Below are 18758 nucleotides of genomic sequence, written 5' to 3' on the forward strand. Positions count from 1 at the left end.
AACGCTAGAGACGGTAGTCTAGTGTAACACTCGTCTTACATTGTAGTGTATGTACACTAAAAGCCACTTCCTCATGCTATTGATTGGGGAAGTGTGTCCAAACTGACTGGTAGTGTACTGTATGTACTGTGTATGTATAATTTGGTGCTGAACCATGTTAGGATGGTTCGGCTTTGGCGGAGGTCTGCTCCCTACTGGGTGCTACTCTAACTTGCAGAGCATGTAAACTTGTCCACTTGTCCCACTCCCTGCGTGTCTTCCTCCAGGTGGTGAAGGCCCTGGATGTGCTGTACGAGCTGTTGCGCAGCAGCCCTCCTCGTGAGCAGGTGCAAGCCGTGCTGCTAGAATGGGGAGTGGAACAGTTATACAGTCTTCTGCTCAACACGAGCTTCGGAGATCGAGCCAGAGAGAGGGTGTTCAGGGTGAGAGTGTTATTTAATTGTGTAAAAAGTGTATCCCCATCCCAATTGGTCATGACAATCATGACAATGTTACTCTGTGTCTGCAGGTTTTATATAAAATCCTCAAGAGCGAGCGTGTGTCCGAGCGCAACAAGCAGCGCATCAAACTTAAGGACTTTGGCTATCTTGGCCTGGTGTTTTTTCTTGAAGACGTTCCCGTAACCATGACAACTGTGCGATGTCTGTACGAGCAGGTCCTTGCTACAGGTAATTGAAAAAAAGTGAGGCATTTACAAAGGCTAAAGCTTTTAAAGACAAGATGTGGAAAATATGGATTTGAGCCTCCGTTGGTGCATCTGTGTGAAGTTTGCATGTTCTCCCCGTTACTTGGGCTTCCTCCCACATCCCAAAAACATGTCTGTAAGGTTCTCCTTATGTCGTTGGCGAAAGTCGCAACTAAATGTGCAAGGCTATTTTCGATGATGTCGACATGAGTCAGCCAGTCTGAGGGCTGTCAACTTAACGGATGTAATACAGTACGACAGAACCACACTTTAAAGCTTTCCAGCTCCTAGTTCTTATTTGCTACCTCCTTACAGATGCAAGCCCTAACTTCAGAGACCTCCTGGCTGTGGTGTGTCTGTCCCACCGCGCTGACCTCACTGTCCGCTTGGACATCTGTCGCAAGGTCAGTCTTCTCTGCTTACACTAACAAAAAACTTCCCTCCCACCAATTGTCAAAAAAAAGGCAAACTAATCCATACCATTCCCTTGTGGTTAGTACGCCAATAAAGGTAGACAACTTGCCGCTCACTGACGGCTCAATAAAAACAGGATAGGAAGAAGACCAAATGTCCTCCATTCTTATTTTATGTCACTTTAAATTTGTTTTTTTCCTCTGTTTTGTGCTGCCATGTTGAAACATTTTTGAGGACTGAGGCAAAGGATATTAGGGGTATAAGAAGATCAATAAAAAACACTTTCCTCATGTGTGCTGTGCTTCTACTGCAGCTCTTCCACCTCATCTACTCCAGCGAGGACTATGTGAAGCAGCTCGCCAAACAGCCCGCATGGCAGGATGTCCTCACGAAACTCTATGTCAAAGAGTCCTACGAGTCCTACGCTGCCAGCATCGCAGACTCCACGTCCATAAAGTCCAACTTCCGGCCTCCATTGCGTAAGGAGCAGAATCTGATCATCGAGGATGCCCAGACGGACATCTTCCTGGGCTATGGAACCTCGCAGGAGGAGGACGACGATGAGGAAGAGGAAGACTGCGGCCAGCGGGACATCTCTGAAGGATTCTCTGATTTATCCCAGTCGCCGCCCGGTGGAGTCGAAGGCCAGCTGAAGAACTTTCCGGGTTCCCTCCAATTTAAGTCGTTTGATTCGGTGGACCAAGACAGTCACACATCCTCCCTCTCTAGTTCTGTCAATGTGGTCGATCTCGCCTTGTCTCGCCTCGATGAGGAAGGGAGAGATTATCAGCCCCTCTCCCCGTTTGGAACATCACCTTTTGATTTGGAACTGGGCAGCATGGGAGAGATGGGCACCCCAGCAGGGAGCCTCGCAAACACACCTTCACCTCTGGAGCACAGCAAACCCTTTCCAGCACTTAGACCAAGGAAGAGCTCCAGTCTGTCCAACGTCCTGGACCACGCCAGTTACGGAACAGACCCTCCGACGGCAGACACAATCTCCAACACGTCCAACCCACAGGTTTTGACTACCTCATATCTTGGACTTTGTGGTGTTTCCTCTGAGGGTTCAAGTTTGAGCGTTGTTTGCATTACAGCAGACGCCAGAAGAGGAGCTGTGCAACCTGCTCACCAATATCATCTTCTCCGTGCTTTGGAGTGGCAGCGGGGCAGACGGCCCTGAAGATGTGGTCTGGAGAGAGAGGGGCCAGGTCTTTTCTGTTCTCACTAAACTGGGTTCCTCCTGCCAACTGGTCCGTCCGCCTGATGACATCAAACGAAGGTCAGCTTCTCTCACTATACATTTCATTGTTCCCCACCGAGGGGATACTTTGGATTCATAAATTTTTTTGCGCCTAGAACACAGGTTACAGTTTTATTCCGTTTATGTTATATACAATGGAACTGGTTTATGTCGACATCCCTCAGATTGGCTGACTGACGTCTAAAGGGTTGTCACCATGCACCAGACACATCTTCAATTTTCATCTTAAATTTTTATGACATTATGACATCATTGATTAAAGGTCATTCAAAAGGGTTTGAACTGACGTTATTATTGGAACCTGATTGTTTTGTTGAAGAACATTATTGGTACACGTGTGTACAGCAGGGGTGTCCAAAGTGCGGCCCAAAGCTCAATTTTTATTAACCAATGGCACATTGTAAAAATCCAACAAAAAAAAAATGCAAAAATGTAAAAAAAAAAAATAAAAAAAAAGAGTTTAAATGCTAAAACTAATAATAATAATACACTTTGTCACCTATAGCTCAAAGCTGAGCGGCAGGCTGTTTCTCTAAAACAGTCGTCCCTCATTTATCTCATTTGTCACGGTTAATTGGTTCCAGACCCGACCGCGATGAGTAAATTTCCGCGAAGTAGGATTCAATATTAATAAATAGAATATTTTCAAAGAGCATGAAAACCCTGTTTATGACTTTCTAGATGTACATTTTTTTTTACAATTATTAGAGCCCTGTAAACATAAAATAACACCCCTATAGTTGCCTTTATACTCCTATTATTCTTTTCTAATGCACAGGCTAGGGGATCAATGCAGGGACACAAGAGACGGCCACGGCTTTCAGGATAGCATGCTAGCGAGCTAACTGGTTAACTTCTAATTTATTTGTTATAAACTTAAGAAAGGGTTTCAAATGGAGTGGGGAAAAAGGACCAAGTAAGAAGCCAAATACCTCCCACTTCTACACAGAATGGGAGGACAACTTTTTTTCACTATGTCATCTGGCTGACTCCATACAGTGTGAAGGTTTTGTAATGTAATGCCATGTCTCGTCACTGTTGTGTGTCATTACTGGCGCCAAATGGCCAGAATACTACATGTAACTTGTCTTTATATACCGTGACTTGTCTTTATTTTATAACACTTTTTACTAATAATGGGTCATAGTCATGAAACTGATCATTTACCAGTATTCTTTATGTTTTGAAAAACCATGAGAGCGTGAGGGAGCTATGTTCAAACCTCAATGTAGCGAGGGATGACTGTATAACTTCTTAGCATATCCACACTAGCTTGGTTTTAGCCTGTTTGCAAAATGAAAAATATCACAATGGCCTCCACATCCTTTGAATTCTAAGTTTGTAAAAGTAAAAGGTTTGGACACCCCTGATGTACAGTATCATACGCAGTTAAAGTTGGAGGATGACCGATGGAGGGTAGGGGGAAGTAGTCTTCTGTAACCATACATTTCTAGTTTGCTTCAATTTTATGTATAAAGCTGCCAAATCACAAATTGTCCACGAGCACTTTTTCATACAGAGCAGGTTTAGGACCTCACTCCTTTCACATTAAAAAGTGACCAAACAGATCACATTTGAAGAAAGGAATGAGGTAGTGGGATGGAAGAACAATGCTTATACTGAACTAGCATACTAGAAATATTCATCATAATTATAGGCAATAATTATCTTAAATTATAATAGTCAACTGTCAACGGGAAAACTCCTACCAGATTGTGAATAACGTCTAGTTAGCGCTACTGGTTTTCGAATGACACAAACCAATCACACATTTGTGTGACTGCTTTCAAGTTTTTTCTGATTTACAGTAAATCTGAATATTTTGTTTTTAAGGTGACACCATGCGGTGCTGTGTATTTTTCAGTCTGCTGGAGATGATGCTGGAATCGTCTTTGTCCGACCTGAGGGATGCCCAGGGAGTCTTCCTGCCTTTCTGTCCCAGCCTGGTGAGACTCCTCAGACTCCTGCAGGACTTCCTCTTTGCAGAGGGGACAGACAATCACTCGCTGTGGAGTGAAAAGGTAGAGCCTCTTGCCACTTGTTGGTTTTTGTTAGTACATGTGACAATTCATGTCAATTTTTTTTGAGAAATGTAACTGTTTAAATCATTCAATACCGTTGTTGTGAAGTAAAATGTCTGCATGAATGGATGATCACTCAGTATTATATTAGTATAGAAGACACCTGTCAAATAATACAGACAGGCGGGTGTGGCTGTAATCAGTCAGAGACTATAACAACATAGCTGCCTGGAGGGTGGCAAGTTGCTGTATTTCAGTTGCATGGAATGCAAGTTAAGCTCCAGTTGATGTATTAAGTGGCTCTAAATGTGGAAACAGGTGCATGCTTTTATTGTGAGCCCTTTGTTGACGGTCATTGCTGTGTTGCAGATCTTTGAGGGGGTGGTGAACCTGCTGGACAAGTTGCAAGCCTGGCATAGCACCCCTGGCAGCCCCGCCAGCACCGAACTGAAGGAAATGGCGCAGATCGGCCTGAGGATCATCACCGGCTACATCCAACAGCAACATTCACAGGTTTCCCTTTTATACAGTCGTAACATTTATTTAAAACATGAAAGGTTCATAAAGATAAATCCAGATTACTCATTGTGGACCTTGTATGGGTTTCTTTTTAAAGACATTGCGGTCATTTCTCTTATGAGGAGTGTTTTGTGTGAAAGTGAGCTCATCTCTGAGTTATGACTGCTGCTGCATCGTGGGACCGAGTGAATGGTCATAACTGAACTAACCACAAGGCTTCCCATCACATGACTTGGCTGCAACTCAGCTGGAGAGTAGAGCAACTCCCACAGACTCAAACATCAAAATAAATCAACCTTATTACACTGTGACTCAACATCTGTGGGACATTTAGTTTCATTTGTGTGCCATTGAATTTAAAATGAATGCACAGAAGTTATTTAATTGCTTAGATTATATTTAACTGTGTTTTTTCTTTCACTGACTGCAGTTCTGGTATATAAATATTATCTTCCTAATAGCGTACTGGAACTTTGCGGGTAACCTTTGTGACATAAAATGCTATTATCTAACAAAATATGGACTTAGAATAACAGCATAAAGAGTCTGCTTTAACACATTTACACTTGATAATACTACAACAAAAATTAAAGTTTTACATTTGTCTGAGCTTTTTAACCATTGTTTAATATTATGTGCTCAATTGACAGTGGTGTAGAACTGCACTTCATCACACACACACTTAGGTCAGGAGTCTTTCTCCTACAGTATGATTGTTACTGTATGTAGATAGGTGAAACACAATATTTTAAAATGTTAGAATTTGTTGTAAGACTGATGTAGCACAGGATGTCATTGGATTAAATAGATTAAATTAGGTAATGTGTTTTATTTAATTATGCATGTGTATGTAATGGTGTGGTGCATTTTATTAATCTGTCATTATAATATGATGACTTTTAATGTATTATTGATTTTTATTTTTATTGTGCATGTGGTCCTTGCTTACATGCAGTATATTAATCAAACAATTTATTTATTTTCAAGAAATTAATTTTTCTTTGTTCACATGAAATAAGTGTTCTTCCATCCCTACCTAGGTGTGTGTGATGGCCTTCGTGAAGCTGCACAGCCTGCTGCAGACTGTCTTGTGTCTCAGCTGGGAGGAGGTGTGCTTCCTTTTGGGCCGCCTTAGTGCCCCCTTGTGGCCAGATAAGCAGAAAGCGGCGACCCAAAGGGACAACAGCGAGCATGCAGAGATGTTCTCCCAGTTGGTCCCCGTCGTACGTGCGCTCCTGGACCAGCATGCAGACCCAGTCACAGTCCAGGAGCTGCTCCCTAATCTGCCCATCACCAATGGCAGCACCACCTTCGCCCAGGACCTGAAGTCCTACAGCCACACTTTGGAGTGGCAAGGCTTTTACCAGCAGCAGGTATTTTGCGTTTAAAAATACATCTCATTTGTTATTTTTGCCTTGTGAACCAGATATGATAACATTGTTGGACCATGTCGCTCCTCAGTTATGAAAATCTAAAGCTATTGCAAAAAATGTGATGACAACTTTACGAAAGCACACTCAATTTACTGGTACAGTGTGTTTAGGCTTGAACCTAAGGAGATATTTTATGAATGTGTATACCAAACAAAGGCTCCCCATTTAAACTGAGCTGTACAGACATCTTTACTTTTGTGTAAACATCCTAAAGTACGTGCGTAGCATGAGTATCAGTCATTGCATTCTTACTGTAGATAAATAAGTCTTTTACCAGTTTATGTCATTTTTACAGCTTGTTTGTTTAATGATTTCCATGCTCATACAACGTACGTGGCCCGCAACGAAGTAAACCTGGACAATTTACAATACACTGTGTGAACAATTATTAGGCAAGTCAGTATTTTGACCATATTCTAATTTTTAGGCATATTTTCCAAACCCAAGCTGAATAAACTTGACTGCCTATTGGGTTTAAGCATACCAGGTGATGTGTATGTCTGTACTCAGGGAGGGTGTGGCCTTTTTTCGATGTGCACAATTATTAGGCAGCTTCTTTTCACAGACTCTGAAAAGTTAAGAAGTGTAAAGCATCTTTCATAGGGATGCAGCACTCTTGAAATTGCCAAGATATCAGGACGTAACCACAGAACCATTAAATGTTTTGTTGCAAGTGCACAAAAGCGTGTCGAGAGAAAGATGCAAATTAACAGCCAAAAATTTAAGAAAAATCAAACGTGAAACTCCCTGGAACCCATTATCCTCCAGTGCTGTCATATTCCAGATGTGTAATCCAGCTAGAGTATCCAGAAGTACGCTACATGGTGTTCAGTGCTCAGAGACATGGCCAAGGTAAGAAAGGCTGAAACCCGACCACCACAATATGTATGTATGAGGTGTGTTAAGCAGTTTAACAATGCCATCTACTGTACAGAGTTGTAATGACAAGCTAGAATAACAGACCCAGTATAATGTGTTTGCGCAGAATCTAAAAAAAAAAAAAAAAAGATAGTGTCAAATGAATGACGCTGCAATGGAAAAAGTATGGAACTTTCCAGTGTATTTCCAGTTTATTCATTAATACAGGGCCGTTGTATACAACTGCAAACTACAATAACAATAATTATTATTGCTTAATTAATATCTCTGTCAGTCAAAACTAACCATTATATCTGGCACACTTATTGGCTATGTTTGCTTTCATGTGCATGAATGGTGGAATGATGGAACTGTACCCCTCATGTAAACCTGTGTGCAGGTTCAGCCCACGATGGAGCAGTATGAGCTGGACACGTTTGGCCGGAGCCACGACATCATGTCCAATTTCTGGAATTCCTGCTTCGATGACCTCATGAGTACGGCGTTCAAACGGGACAAAGACAGATCGGACAGCAAAGCCAAGTTCCAGGTCTCTATCACGTGCAGGTTTCTCACCGTTAACTTGTAAAGCACTCCACTCACCTGCCACTGCTGCGTATGATCACAGGAAATGATCGTCGACCCCTACCTGAAGCGCGTCCGGAGCGAGAACAGCCGCTACGTCAGCTGGCAGAAGCAGAGCTCCGGCCAGCAGGGGGTGGTGTGGCAGCACTGGAAAGCTCTGCGGAGGCTTTTGACCAGCGAGAGAGCGGCGTGGGCCAAGAAGTAAGCCTCTTCCTCTTTACGCCAATGTTATTTTTATCAACTTGGCCCAAACATGCTTTACATTCCTTCTAAAAGTGTGCTTTGCCACTTTCCCTCTGGAATCTGCCAGGTCTGTGCCTCAAAGTAAGATCCAGCTCATTCACTTTTTCTTTTTCCTTTTTTTTTTAAAATTCAAGTCATCAACAACATTGCAATAACAAAAACGCTACAATAATTACATAAATCACTTTCTTTTTTAATATGTACGCCAATATGTATGCCAATTTCAACGATATATACCGCTATTCCATTTACTGATCATTAGTAATATGTTACTGCTTAAACTATTTCCAGCATTTATTTATAAATTATACATTTTTGTGAGATTTTTTTTCCCTGTATTTATTTAAACATTCATCTTTAATCTCTTTACTTATTTAGCTTATTTTATTTAATTTTTTATTATTCTTTTTTAACATAATCATTTTTACTAGGGATGCTCTGATCAGGGTTTTATGCTACCAGTACCGATAGCGATCATCCCTGAGTGAAATCAGAGGATACCGATACTGAAACCGATCACATGTGTAATGTTTAAATGTACAATTGGCTATATCAGGGGTCACCAACATTTTTCTTGTGAGAGCTACTTTTACAAAATGAAAATGGCCAAGAGCGACTAATTTTTGCAACATTTATTTTCTTAGCTTATTTCGACGCAAACAAAGCGAATATCTTTGTTTTACCAGAACATTTACAAAAAGCTGGTATCCACAGCTCACATTTTGTATTTCAGAATGCATTTCTTTTGTAGTGTTCTCACATTATTAACTGAAAACCTGAATGAAAAGCCGGCTTGCGGGCGTCTCATGTGGTCGTGGGAGGCTCGCTGGGAGGCTCCCTGGAGCCTGCAGGCACCATGCACGTTGGTGATATGAAAGGGGAACCATAACATTTAGACCAAAACATATTTGACTTATTTTTCAAACTCACTGGTGAAACTTAGAGTATCAGGCGTCTTTTTTAAGGAGAATTTGGATGCGAGATCAGCTTGATTGCGCTCCAATTGGTTTTCGGGCTATCCGCCTTATGGGCTCCACACACGGGAGGCGACAGGCAGCTGCGGTTGGTGGGGCTCGTTGCCGGCGCATGGCGGGCCGTGCGCGCGGGAGGCGGTGGTCGTCTGTGGCCGCTTTTCCTCCTCTGAACTACTTTGATATCCCCAAATTCCCTACACATCTGACAGCCAATCTAAACCGTGCGAGACTCGTACAATTCACTCTGGATGTGGGTGCATCGCTTGCTGGTGTGGCTGGTCGCAGCCGCTCGTCGCCTCCTGTGTGCGTGTTTTGCTGCGTGTTGGCGGTGGGTTTCGCCAGTCGCGGGTGTTTGTCACCTCCCGCACACACAGGCGCTACATTAGCTGCTGCCCGACCGATGATCACATCACTAGCCTCGATAACCCACCACACCCTGCCAAGTGCCCGCCCCCCAAATGCCTCGCAACGGCCACCACGGCGAGACATTTTCCGTGGCATGTTTTGCAGGGTGCAAAACTTACTTCACTCTCACAACGACAGGTAAGTCCCACACGACAGCCATGCTTGTTCTGGCTTTGTGAAGGGAAAGTGGGTGGGAGACGGTCACTATAGGCTGGATGCTGCAATGGGGCGGAGCTGATCGGCAGATGTGATCGGCGTTATAAAGCAAGTATCGCCATATGCCCATGCCGTGTTTTTTCACGGAAATCGTCCCATACTGATCGGTGGCCGATCGATCGGAGCACCCCTAATTTTTAGTATTTTTATTTTTATTTGTATTTTTTAACATCTTTTATACACTGATCGATTGATATTTTGATTGATATATTTTTTTAGATTCTGTCACTTTTTTTAACTCTTTTTTTGTATGTTATATTCTTGACACTTTTTCTTCCTCCTTTTTTTTCATCACTGCATAAGCTATCTATCTGTTGTTACACAGTAGCTATTTTTTTCTCTTTTATTAGAAAAGGGTGACACTTAAACATATACATTATCGTAAGTGTCAACATGGAAAATATATGGTGTGAATGAATTAACCATAATAGAAATAGCGATTGATTAAATTAGCGCTGTTTCTTCTTACTCATTTTTGGCCATGTTAAATTGTGTAAATATAACCATGTGATCGTCCTTAATGTAACTTTTTAAGGATGCTGGAAAAAAATAAACCACACAATTAATCTCGCACACATGCATGGATAATATCAGCCTGATGTTCTGTTTATATGTTGTGTAGAATCCAGCCTGAGATCAAGTGGATCCTGTCCAGTGCTGAGACGTATTCAAAAATGCGTCTCAAACTCGTCCCTAATCACCACTATGACCCTCACACCGAAGCCAGTGCCCAGAGGGACAACATGGGTGCGTCACACAGTAGAAGCATGCTTCGCCTCACTATGTTTTTAAAATTGAGAATAAAAAATCATGTCATTATTTCTCCAGGAGCGGACAGTCCGCGTAGCTCCGAGCCTCTCCCTTTGGCTGTTGCCAAAGAAGCCAAAGTAAGCGACATGGAGGACGACCAGTTAGGCGAAGAGGATCTCGTCTTCTTAGACAACAAGTGAGGCACTTCACATTAAGCATGTTGACAGAAACATAAGGCTAACATAAATGTCATTTAAACATATAATTATTACAGTACCTTTAGGGCGGAGGCAGAAGATGAGAACCAGAAAGAGAAGCTGGTTTTGTCCGAAGACTGTGAACTCATCACCATCGTGGCTGTGGTTCCGGGCCGCCTGGAGGTCACGACACATCACCTTTACTTCTACGACGGCAGCATTGAGAAAGAGGAAACGGAGGAAGGTTAGGAGTGCATGCTTACCAGGCACTTTATTAGGTACACCTACAATACATGAGCTGCATTAAAATGAGCTGCATTAAAATGAGCTTTAACAACAGGGGTCTCAAACAACTTACCTGGATGCCTTTGGAGTCTGGGTGAGGCTGGGCCACATTAAGTAACAAAATGGTTTCAAGTTGTCCAAAAAAAAGTACAACTAATGTTGTCTTCTCAGTCTTTATTCGTAACACTTCAGAATATTGACGAGTTCTTCAGAACTTAGGCTGCTCTTGCCTACTCCTTGCAGTCAAACCTGGCAGCGCTTCCTCTCTCACAGAATCGTTGGGACACAACTGGTCTGTGCAGGTTGTCTTACACGACGTTTTGCTTCTCATTCAAGCAGGCTTCATCATTGATTGACTAGGTGGGACAAACATTAGTCTGACTAGATAGGACAGCTCTAGTCTGAGAATTTGGTGCAAGTATTTATCCTCCTTTTTAGAGGATAAATACTTTATTTTTCCTCTTCCTTTAGAACAGTGGTTCTCAAGTATTTTCTGTCATGCCCCCCAAGGGGACAGAAATGTTTTCACACCCCCAAGATTTGAAATACTATTGAGAAACTGATAATATCTATTTATTTAGTGTACAGACTGAACTTGAAACTGAAACCAGGAAAATGCATCAAAACGGAGAGCTGTGAAGCATCCAAGCGTATTCAAGAGTCAACTTGCATGTTGAGTACGATAAATTTGTATATGTTGGCAAGTCTGCACTAACACTGAAAGTACTCCCTGCCTCTCACACCGCACCCCAGGGGGGCCCGCCCCGCTATTTGAGAAGCACTGCTTTAGAGGACAAATCCTTCGGATGTACTTTGGATAAATATTTTGGATTCATCCTTCTCCTTTAGAAGATAAATACTTCTAGTCTTGCACCAAATTCTTAGACTAGAGCTATCCTGTCTAGTCAGACTAGTGTTTGTCCTACCTAGTCATTAAGCATGAACTGATGAAGCTTGCTCGAATGAGAGACGAAACATCTTCTAAGGCAACCTGAACAGTCCAGTTACGATCGTTTCAATGCCCTGAGAATACAACGACCTGGATGAATGAGAATATTCACAGGCACCATGATTGGAGTTAGTGTTCTGTCTAGTGACCCCCCCTGTTCATTTCATAGTGTGTCAAGATCACTGAAAGTTAAGTGTTGACTTTTTTTGACCGATGAAGCAGCCACTTCTTTTAAGGAAGCTGAAGTGCCTCTGTCCATCTCTTGTTTGCTGCAATAGACAAAAACATACAACACACACTCCTGATCAAAATCTTAAGACCAGTTGAAAAATTGCTAAAATTTGCATTTTGCACATTTGGAGCTTAATCTGGTTTTAAGTAGAGCTACTGGTGCCGACTGCAGTGCAATAACCATCAGACGGCATCTGAGGGAAAAGGGTTTAAAAAAACAAAAAACAAATTCAAAGACCTCATTTCCTCCACAAAACTGCCCGTTTAGACTTTGCCAGGGAGCATCAAACATGGGACATTGAAAGGTGGAAAAAAGTTTTATTCTCTGATGAGAAAAAAATGTAACCTTGACGGTCCAGATGGCTTCCAACGTTACTGGCATGACAAGGAGATCCCACCTCAGATGTTTTCTACCCGGCACAGTGGAGGGGGGACCATCATGATCTGGGGTGCTTTTTCATTCAGTGGAACACTGGAGCTTCAGGTGGTGCGGGGTCGTCAAATGGCGGGTACTTACGTGCAGATGTTGCAGCAGGCATCCCTCATGACTGAGGGCCCTCGTCTGTGTGGTAACAGCTGGGTTTTTCAACAAGACAAAGTTGCAGTTCACAATGCTCGCTTGACCAAAGACTTCTTCAGGGAGAATAACATCACTCTTTTGGACCATCCTGCATGTTCCCCTCATTTAAATCCCATAGAGAACATTTGGGGATGGATGGCAAGGGAAGTTTATAAAAATCAGTTCCAGACAGTTGATGTCCTTTGTGAAGCCATCTTTTCCACTTGGAGCAATGGTCCCACTAGCCTCCTGGAAACACTCGCATCAAGCATGTTTTCAATAAATTTGTTTTTCAAAGTGCTTTTTGTCTCACTCCCCCTTCTTGCTTTTGCATATTGTAGCTCTACTTAAAACCTCATTAAGATCCAAATGTGCAAAATGCAAATTCTTGCAATTTTTCAACTGGTCTTAAGATTTTGATAAGGAGTGTACATCATTTTAATATAAAAAGGCCAGGACGAGCGGGCTGCACTAAGATTAAATGTTGATGTGAAGTAGGGGGCCACTAAGTATTTCGTTTGGTGTCATTTTTTACAAAGATAATAATGCTTAATTTAGAGTTAATTTAATGTTCCCTATTATCTATTACAATCTAATGAGATTGTTCAGGTGTAGATAACTCTGCCGAAGGTCAGCATCTTAAACCAATATACCCCGTCCCTGCAGGAATTGGATTCGACTTCAAGAGACCTCTTTCACAGCTAAGAGAGGTCCATTTGCGTCGCTACAACCTGCGCCGTTCTGCACTGGAGCTCTTCTTCATCGATCAGGCTCACTACTTCATCAACTTCAAAAAGAAGGTGACTTTTAGTTCTGCTGCTGTTTAAACCTTCGCTCTATTAAAGAAACTCACACCAGAATCTTTACCTTTGTCCCTTTTAGTTACGAAACAAAGTCTATTCAAGGATTCTGGGGCTGCGACCTCCTAACCTCTTTTACTTTGGTTCTCGTTCACCACAAGAGCTCCTAAAGGCATCAGGCCTCACACAGGTGTTAATTCTATTCTTTTTGTCAGGTTATTATATACTAAATGTCTCATATCATTCTCATCTTGATACTCTTATGTTGCATAGAAATGGGTCTGCAGGGAAATCTCCAATTTTGAATATTTGATGCAACTCAATACCATCGCTGGACGCACTTACAATGACCTCTCACAATATCCTGTGGTAAGACCACACACACACACACACACACACACACACACACACACACACACACACACACACGAGATAATGGATAATTGAAGCAGTCCACACACCAAGAAATGTGATGAGAAATGACGTTCATGTTGTCTTTGGACTCTTGGTCAGTTCCCCTGGATACTCTGCGACTACACCTCCCCTATTCTGGACCTGAAGGACCCGTCAGTTTTCAGAGACTTGTCCAAACCTGTCAGTGTGGTCAACCCTCGCCATGCACAGGCTGTCAAAGAGAAGTAAGCTGAGCTTTTGTGTCTGTTGTTTCAACAAATGTGTCAAGATACATTTCTTGTAAAAAGTTTCAACAAAACACACAAAGCACAAAAAAAGCTGACCTCTTACATGGTTGGTATGAAAGTGTTTGATGTCATATCAAATGCCTACTGGGTAAAATTAAGTTACATTAATATCAATACCCTATGTTGCAAACAGGTGATGACATTTCTGCACTGATATCCGTTCCTGATTCAAATTTTAAGACCAGTTGAAAAATTGCAGGAGTTTACATTTTGCACTGTTGGATCTTAAGGAGGTTCTAAGTTGAGCTTCAAAATGCAAAAAGAAGAAATGCGAGTGAGACAAATAAACAGTGTAAGAAATTTATTGCAAAGACGCATTCAACTGAAATGGGCTGTTCATCAGCTGATCAAATGTTTAAGACTATAGCTCAAAAACCCTGAAACCCCCCGAAAATAAAAATAAAATGTTCAGAAAAAAACTTCGTAATGAATAGCTGCTTACTGCTTACTCAGAATGTTTTTGTCTCACTCCCACGTCTTCTATTTGCATTTTGAAGCTTGACTTAGAACCTCCTTAAGATCCAACAGTGCATAATGTAAATTCTTGCAATTTTTGAACTTGTCTTAAAATTTTAATCAGGAGTGTACTAGTAATAAAAGAAGGGAGGAGTGCTCATACATAGCTGTGTGGGTTTTAGATTGCTTTTAAAGCAACAGTAAAGAATAATTGTGCTACAACACATCATGAAAAACTATGTTTTGAAATAAACTGCTGAAAAAAATACAACCAACGTGCAACAGAAATGGCACTTTGATACAGTTTGTGCGTTAAAGATGTTAAAACCAATCCAATGGAGGTCAATATATACTAAGTTATCTTAGCTGTGTGTTATATCTATATCTATAGCTGTGTGACAAAACAAATTTGGGTAATCTCTCAAATATAGCTTATTAATAGTGAAGGATTTTTATTTCTTGACTATGCCGAGGGCCGGGACTACGGGCCGAAAATGGAGCCTAGGCCCTCACTTGGGACACTCCTGCACTAAGCCATTAGTACCGTGCTTGGGCCCCTTAATACCAAACCCAAAATGTAACCATGTCATAGAATGACTATGACGCAATCACTCCACACCAGTTCTTGATAACTGCCACCTTTCACAATAGAAATAAATAGAAAAACTGTAAATGTGTATCATCAAAAGTCAAAACCCACGGTACATTTGCGTGCATAATAAAAACGAGTCATTTAAAGAATGCTGCAATTTCTCCCGCAAGTTATGAATGACAGCCAGTACCTTGCATAATAAAGAAACTTTCATCCATCCATTTTCTCCTGCTTATCTGGGTCCAGATTGTGGGGGCAGCTTTCTCAGTAGGGCAGTTACGAATATAAAAATAAACAGAACGGCTCAAAACAAAACTGGAAGTAATCCACAAAGTCAGAGAAATTGTAGTAATACAACGGCAGAGAAGTGATGGAACAAGCAAGCGGACCGAATGCTGTCAGTGTGAGTGAGGGCCTGCATAGTAAGTGCTCAAGTTCGACATGGTTTGTGTCCCAAAATTAGCAGTGATGCCACAATAAAAGGTCCTTGCCTTTAAAAAAATAACCACAATGTTTGCATCTAGGTATGAGAGTTTTGAGGACCCCACGGGCACCATCGACAAATTCCACTACGGTACACACTACTCCAACGCAGCAGGAGTCATGCACTACATGATCCGCATGGAGCCGTTCACCACACTGCACATCCAGCTGCAGAGTGGCAGGTGGGAATGACATCAACAAGTCATCAGAGGTAACTGGTCATGAACTAGTCATGAATCCACACATCTACCACCATTGTTTTAGGTTCGACTGCGCAGACCGACAGTTCCACTCGGTGGCAGCAGCCTGGCAGGCTCGCATGGAGAGCCCGGCTGATGTCAAGGAGCTCATCCCAGAGTTCTTCTACTTCCCAGAATTTCTGCAGAACATGAATGGTGAGTTTGTATTGGGAGTATGGGGATGCATTTGCACATACAGTGAAACCTGTATTAGCGGCCACCTGTATATAACGCCCACTGAAAAATCCCCCGCAGAAAATGTACGTGTTATAGATCCTATGTATAGCGGTCACCTGTCTAACGTGGCCAGCGGCCACCCATTTTGTATCCTTTGGTTAATAACTGTCCGCATATAGTGGCCAAAATGCCGACTCAAGCAGAAGCTTCATGCACAAAAAAGTTTTGTTTTTTAAGCAATGAAGCCGTCGTGTGTAGACTTTATTTACTGAGTCCTAGCTCGACATAAAAAAGCCGTCTTCTTATTTTGCAATGCCGCTCTGAAAAAATTCAATGACGGCCAAAACGGTAATCTTCCCACTGTGCAATGCCGTGAATAGATTCTAAAATAGCCAAAACACCTGAATAAAACATCTAAAATATCACTTAATTTCTGACTAATTAGAGATTAGAAGCCCATTCAATAAGAAAGGAGCGATGGTATTGTTAGTTTACAACAATCTTCGCACCTCCTCCGCACTCAATTGTTCACGCACACACCCATTCATGACTGCTTCACACATATCGTGTACATACATCCTCGGGCTCGTTCACTAAAATTTTTATTTCTTGCTTCTAAAATTGTGTTTTAAAAAAAATCAAAGATGGAAATTTGTGACGTTCTGCAGGACAGGAGCAAGCGTCCCCTGTCCTGCGCTCTTACTTGGCGGGCTGTGCCATCTCCGGGGAGGAAGAGGCAGCGGCTTCATGCCTGGTGGCCGCGCAGCTGCGGTCAATTAACATTTGTGGCGGATAAAAGGCCAGCGCCGAATGTCCTAACCCAAATAGCCAAATGGAGCTGTTACGTAGATTTACCTACCTGTTTATGTGTCAACAGAGCGTTTTCCCCTATGTCTCTTGGTTTTGCTCCAGTCTTTTCGTGAATACATGTTAATATGTGTGCGCACAAATTCAAAATGGCCGCCAACCTGTCTATAGCGGCCACCTGTCTGTAGTGGCCACTTTTGCCATTTCCCTTCAGAGGCCGCTATAGACAGGTTTGACTGTACTATATTTCTTCACTGTGGCCAGTGGCATTTGTTTATAGCAGAGAGTACCAGGTCTTTTTTCGAGAACAGATGAGCCATTAAGAAGAAGAGGCGCAAATCTAATTTTACAATGATATAAACAAATATTTAAACATTTTTAATTTTATTTAAAAATTCTGACCTCTATTTTTAATATAATTATATTATATATGTTTATATATAGGGCCGCACGGTGGCCTAGTGATTAGCATGTTGGCCAACACAGTAACAGTCTGGAGATCGGGAAGACCTGAGTTTGATTCTCCCTTGGGCATTTCTGTGTGGAGTTTGCATGTTCTCCCCGTGCGTGCTTGGGTTTTCTCCCAGTACTACCGTTTCCTCCCACATCCAAAAACATGCAGGTTAGGTTCTTTGGAGACTCTAAATTGTCAGAAAACACTTGTCATTGTCTTGTCATTGTATGAATGTGAGTGTGAATGGTTGTTTGTCTATATGTGCCCTGCGATTGGCTGGCGACCAGTCCAGGGTGTACCCCGCCTGTCGCCCGAAGTCAGCTGGGATAGGCTCCAGCATGCCCCCGCGACCCTAAAGAGGAGAAGCGGTATAGAAAATGGATGGTTGGATGGATATTTATATATATATATATTAATATAATTAGTTTTAATTTTAATTTAATTATGTTAAATATATGTATACTGTATATATATTTTATCTTTAAAAAAATAAAAAATACTAATTTAAGACAATGTATATTACAATATCATACGTGTCATTACATATTATTTCAGGTATTACAAAATAAATTGTATTTGTACAAATGGGTCAGAATGAGTGGACCACCACTGTTAATTTGGAGGCCAAGGAGTCTGAGGTGAGGCGTTTATTTCTGGATGCCACTATGAAACTGGCTCTGCGCAACTTTAGAACTGACCCCAAAAGAGGGCATATTTAAGGAAATACATTGTGTCACTAAAGACCCTACTGACCCTCTGCATGTTGTTGTAGGCTTTGACCTGGGATGCTTGCAAATGTCTCAGGAGTCCGTTGAGGACGTTCTGCTGCCTCGCTGGGCCTCATCGAGAGAAGACTTCATCAGAAAGCACAGGAAAGCTTTGGTGAGAGGCTTTGGCTCGATCCTACATTTCCACATTTTCAGATTTAAGTGTTTAAGATGTCGTACTCTTGTGTGCCATATTTATGCCACATTTATGTACACATTTTTATGCCGCTGGGTACGAGAATTTCACAAGATTTCCGAGAGATCTTTTGAATTTTCTCACATCACAGCTTTAGGAAATCCATGTATGGTAACTTGCCGGGGTGCCCAGCGTTCGGCAGTGACCGCTGCTTAGTACCATTTGTCGCTTTTTCTTGATTATGGAAGCCATGAAGTGTTTTTTCAGATGTAAGAGTTGTCTAAGCCGAGAGTAAGGCAGCAATGGAAAGATTTTTTGGTTCTCTGCTCTTGCTACTTCACAAACAGCCTGTTTATGAACAGAGCACAGTTCTAAGCCCCATTTTCCAATATCCAATTCCAGTATATCCATTATGCAATCCTTATTTACAATTTGCATGGAACCGGTTGTGGGCGGGGGGTGTTTCTATGCATGTCTGGCGGGGGGTGGGGATCTTGGAGTCGACCCTGACCAATTGCAAAAGAGTAGACGTGCTCGGGGAGGAGGCTGCAGAATCTG

At 42.1% G+C, this 18758-nt stretch overlaps 1 protein-coding gene across 3 annotated transcripts in view; it reads left to right on the plus strand.

Annotated features, from left to right (window-relative positions):
- Positions 1 to 18758, plus strand: part of nbeal2 (neurobeachin-like 2) — a 64997-nt gene that overhangs the window by 36922 nt on the left and 9317 nt on the right. For 2 of the 3 annotated variants that reach the window (XM_054781872.1, XM_054781874.1), the window contains 20 exons: positions 267 to 422; positions 509 to 668; positions 1001 to 1089; positions 1413 to 2120; positions 2197 to 2381; positions 4228 to 4384; positions 4754 to 4897; positions 5944 to 6276; positions 7595 to 7744; positions 7823 to 7980; positions 10240 to 10364; positions 10446 to 10563; positions 10642 to 10808; positions 13255 to 13388; positions 13471 to 13578; positions 13662 to 13757; positions 13902 to 14026; positions 15662 to 15802; positions 15885 to 16015; positions 18070 to 18179. In XM_054781872.1, coding sequence (XP_054637847.1) covers positions 267 to 422; positions 509 to 668; positions 1001 to 1089; positions 1413 to 2120; positions 2197 to 2381; positions 4228 to 4384; positions 4754 to 4897; positions 5944 to 6276; positions 7595 to 7744; positions 7823 to 7980; positions 10240 to 10364; positions 10446 to 10563; positions 10642 to 10808; positions 13255 to 13388; positions 13471 to 13578; positions 13662 to 13757; positions 13902 to 14026; positions 15662 to 15802; positions 15885 to 16015; positions 18070 to 18179 — 3495 coding nt within the window. The remainder of the gene's footprint in view (positions 1 to 266; positions 423 to 508; positions 669 to 1000; positions 1090 to 1412; positions 2121 to 2196; positions 2382 to 4227; positions 4385 to 4753; positions 4898 to 5943; positions 6277 to 7594; positions 7745 to 7822; positions 7981 to 10239; positions 10365 to 10445; positions 10564 to 10641; positions 10809 to 13254; positions 13389 to 13470; positions 13579 to 13661; positions 13758 to 13901; positions 14027 to 15661; positions 15803 to 15884; positions 16016 to 18069; positions 18180 to 18758) is intronic. The other variant, XM_054781873.1, reaches the window with a different exon arrangement.

This window comes from Dunckerocampus dactyliophorus, chromosome 7, assembly GCF_027744805.1.
Source record: "Dunckerocampus dactyliophorus isolate RoL2022-P2 chromosome 7, RoL_Ddac_1.1, whole genome shotgun sequence".
Classification (NCBI taxonomy): domain Eukaryota; kingdom Metazoa; phylum Chordata; class Actinopteri; order Syngnathiformes; family Syngnathidae; genus Dunckerocampus; species Dunckerocampus dactyliophorus.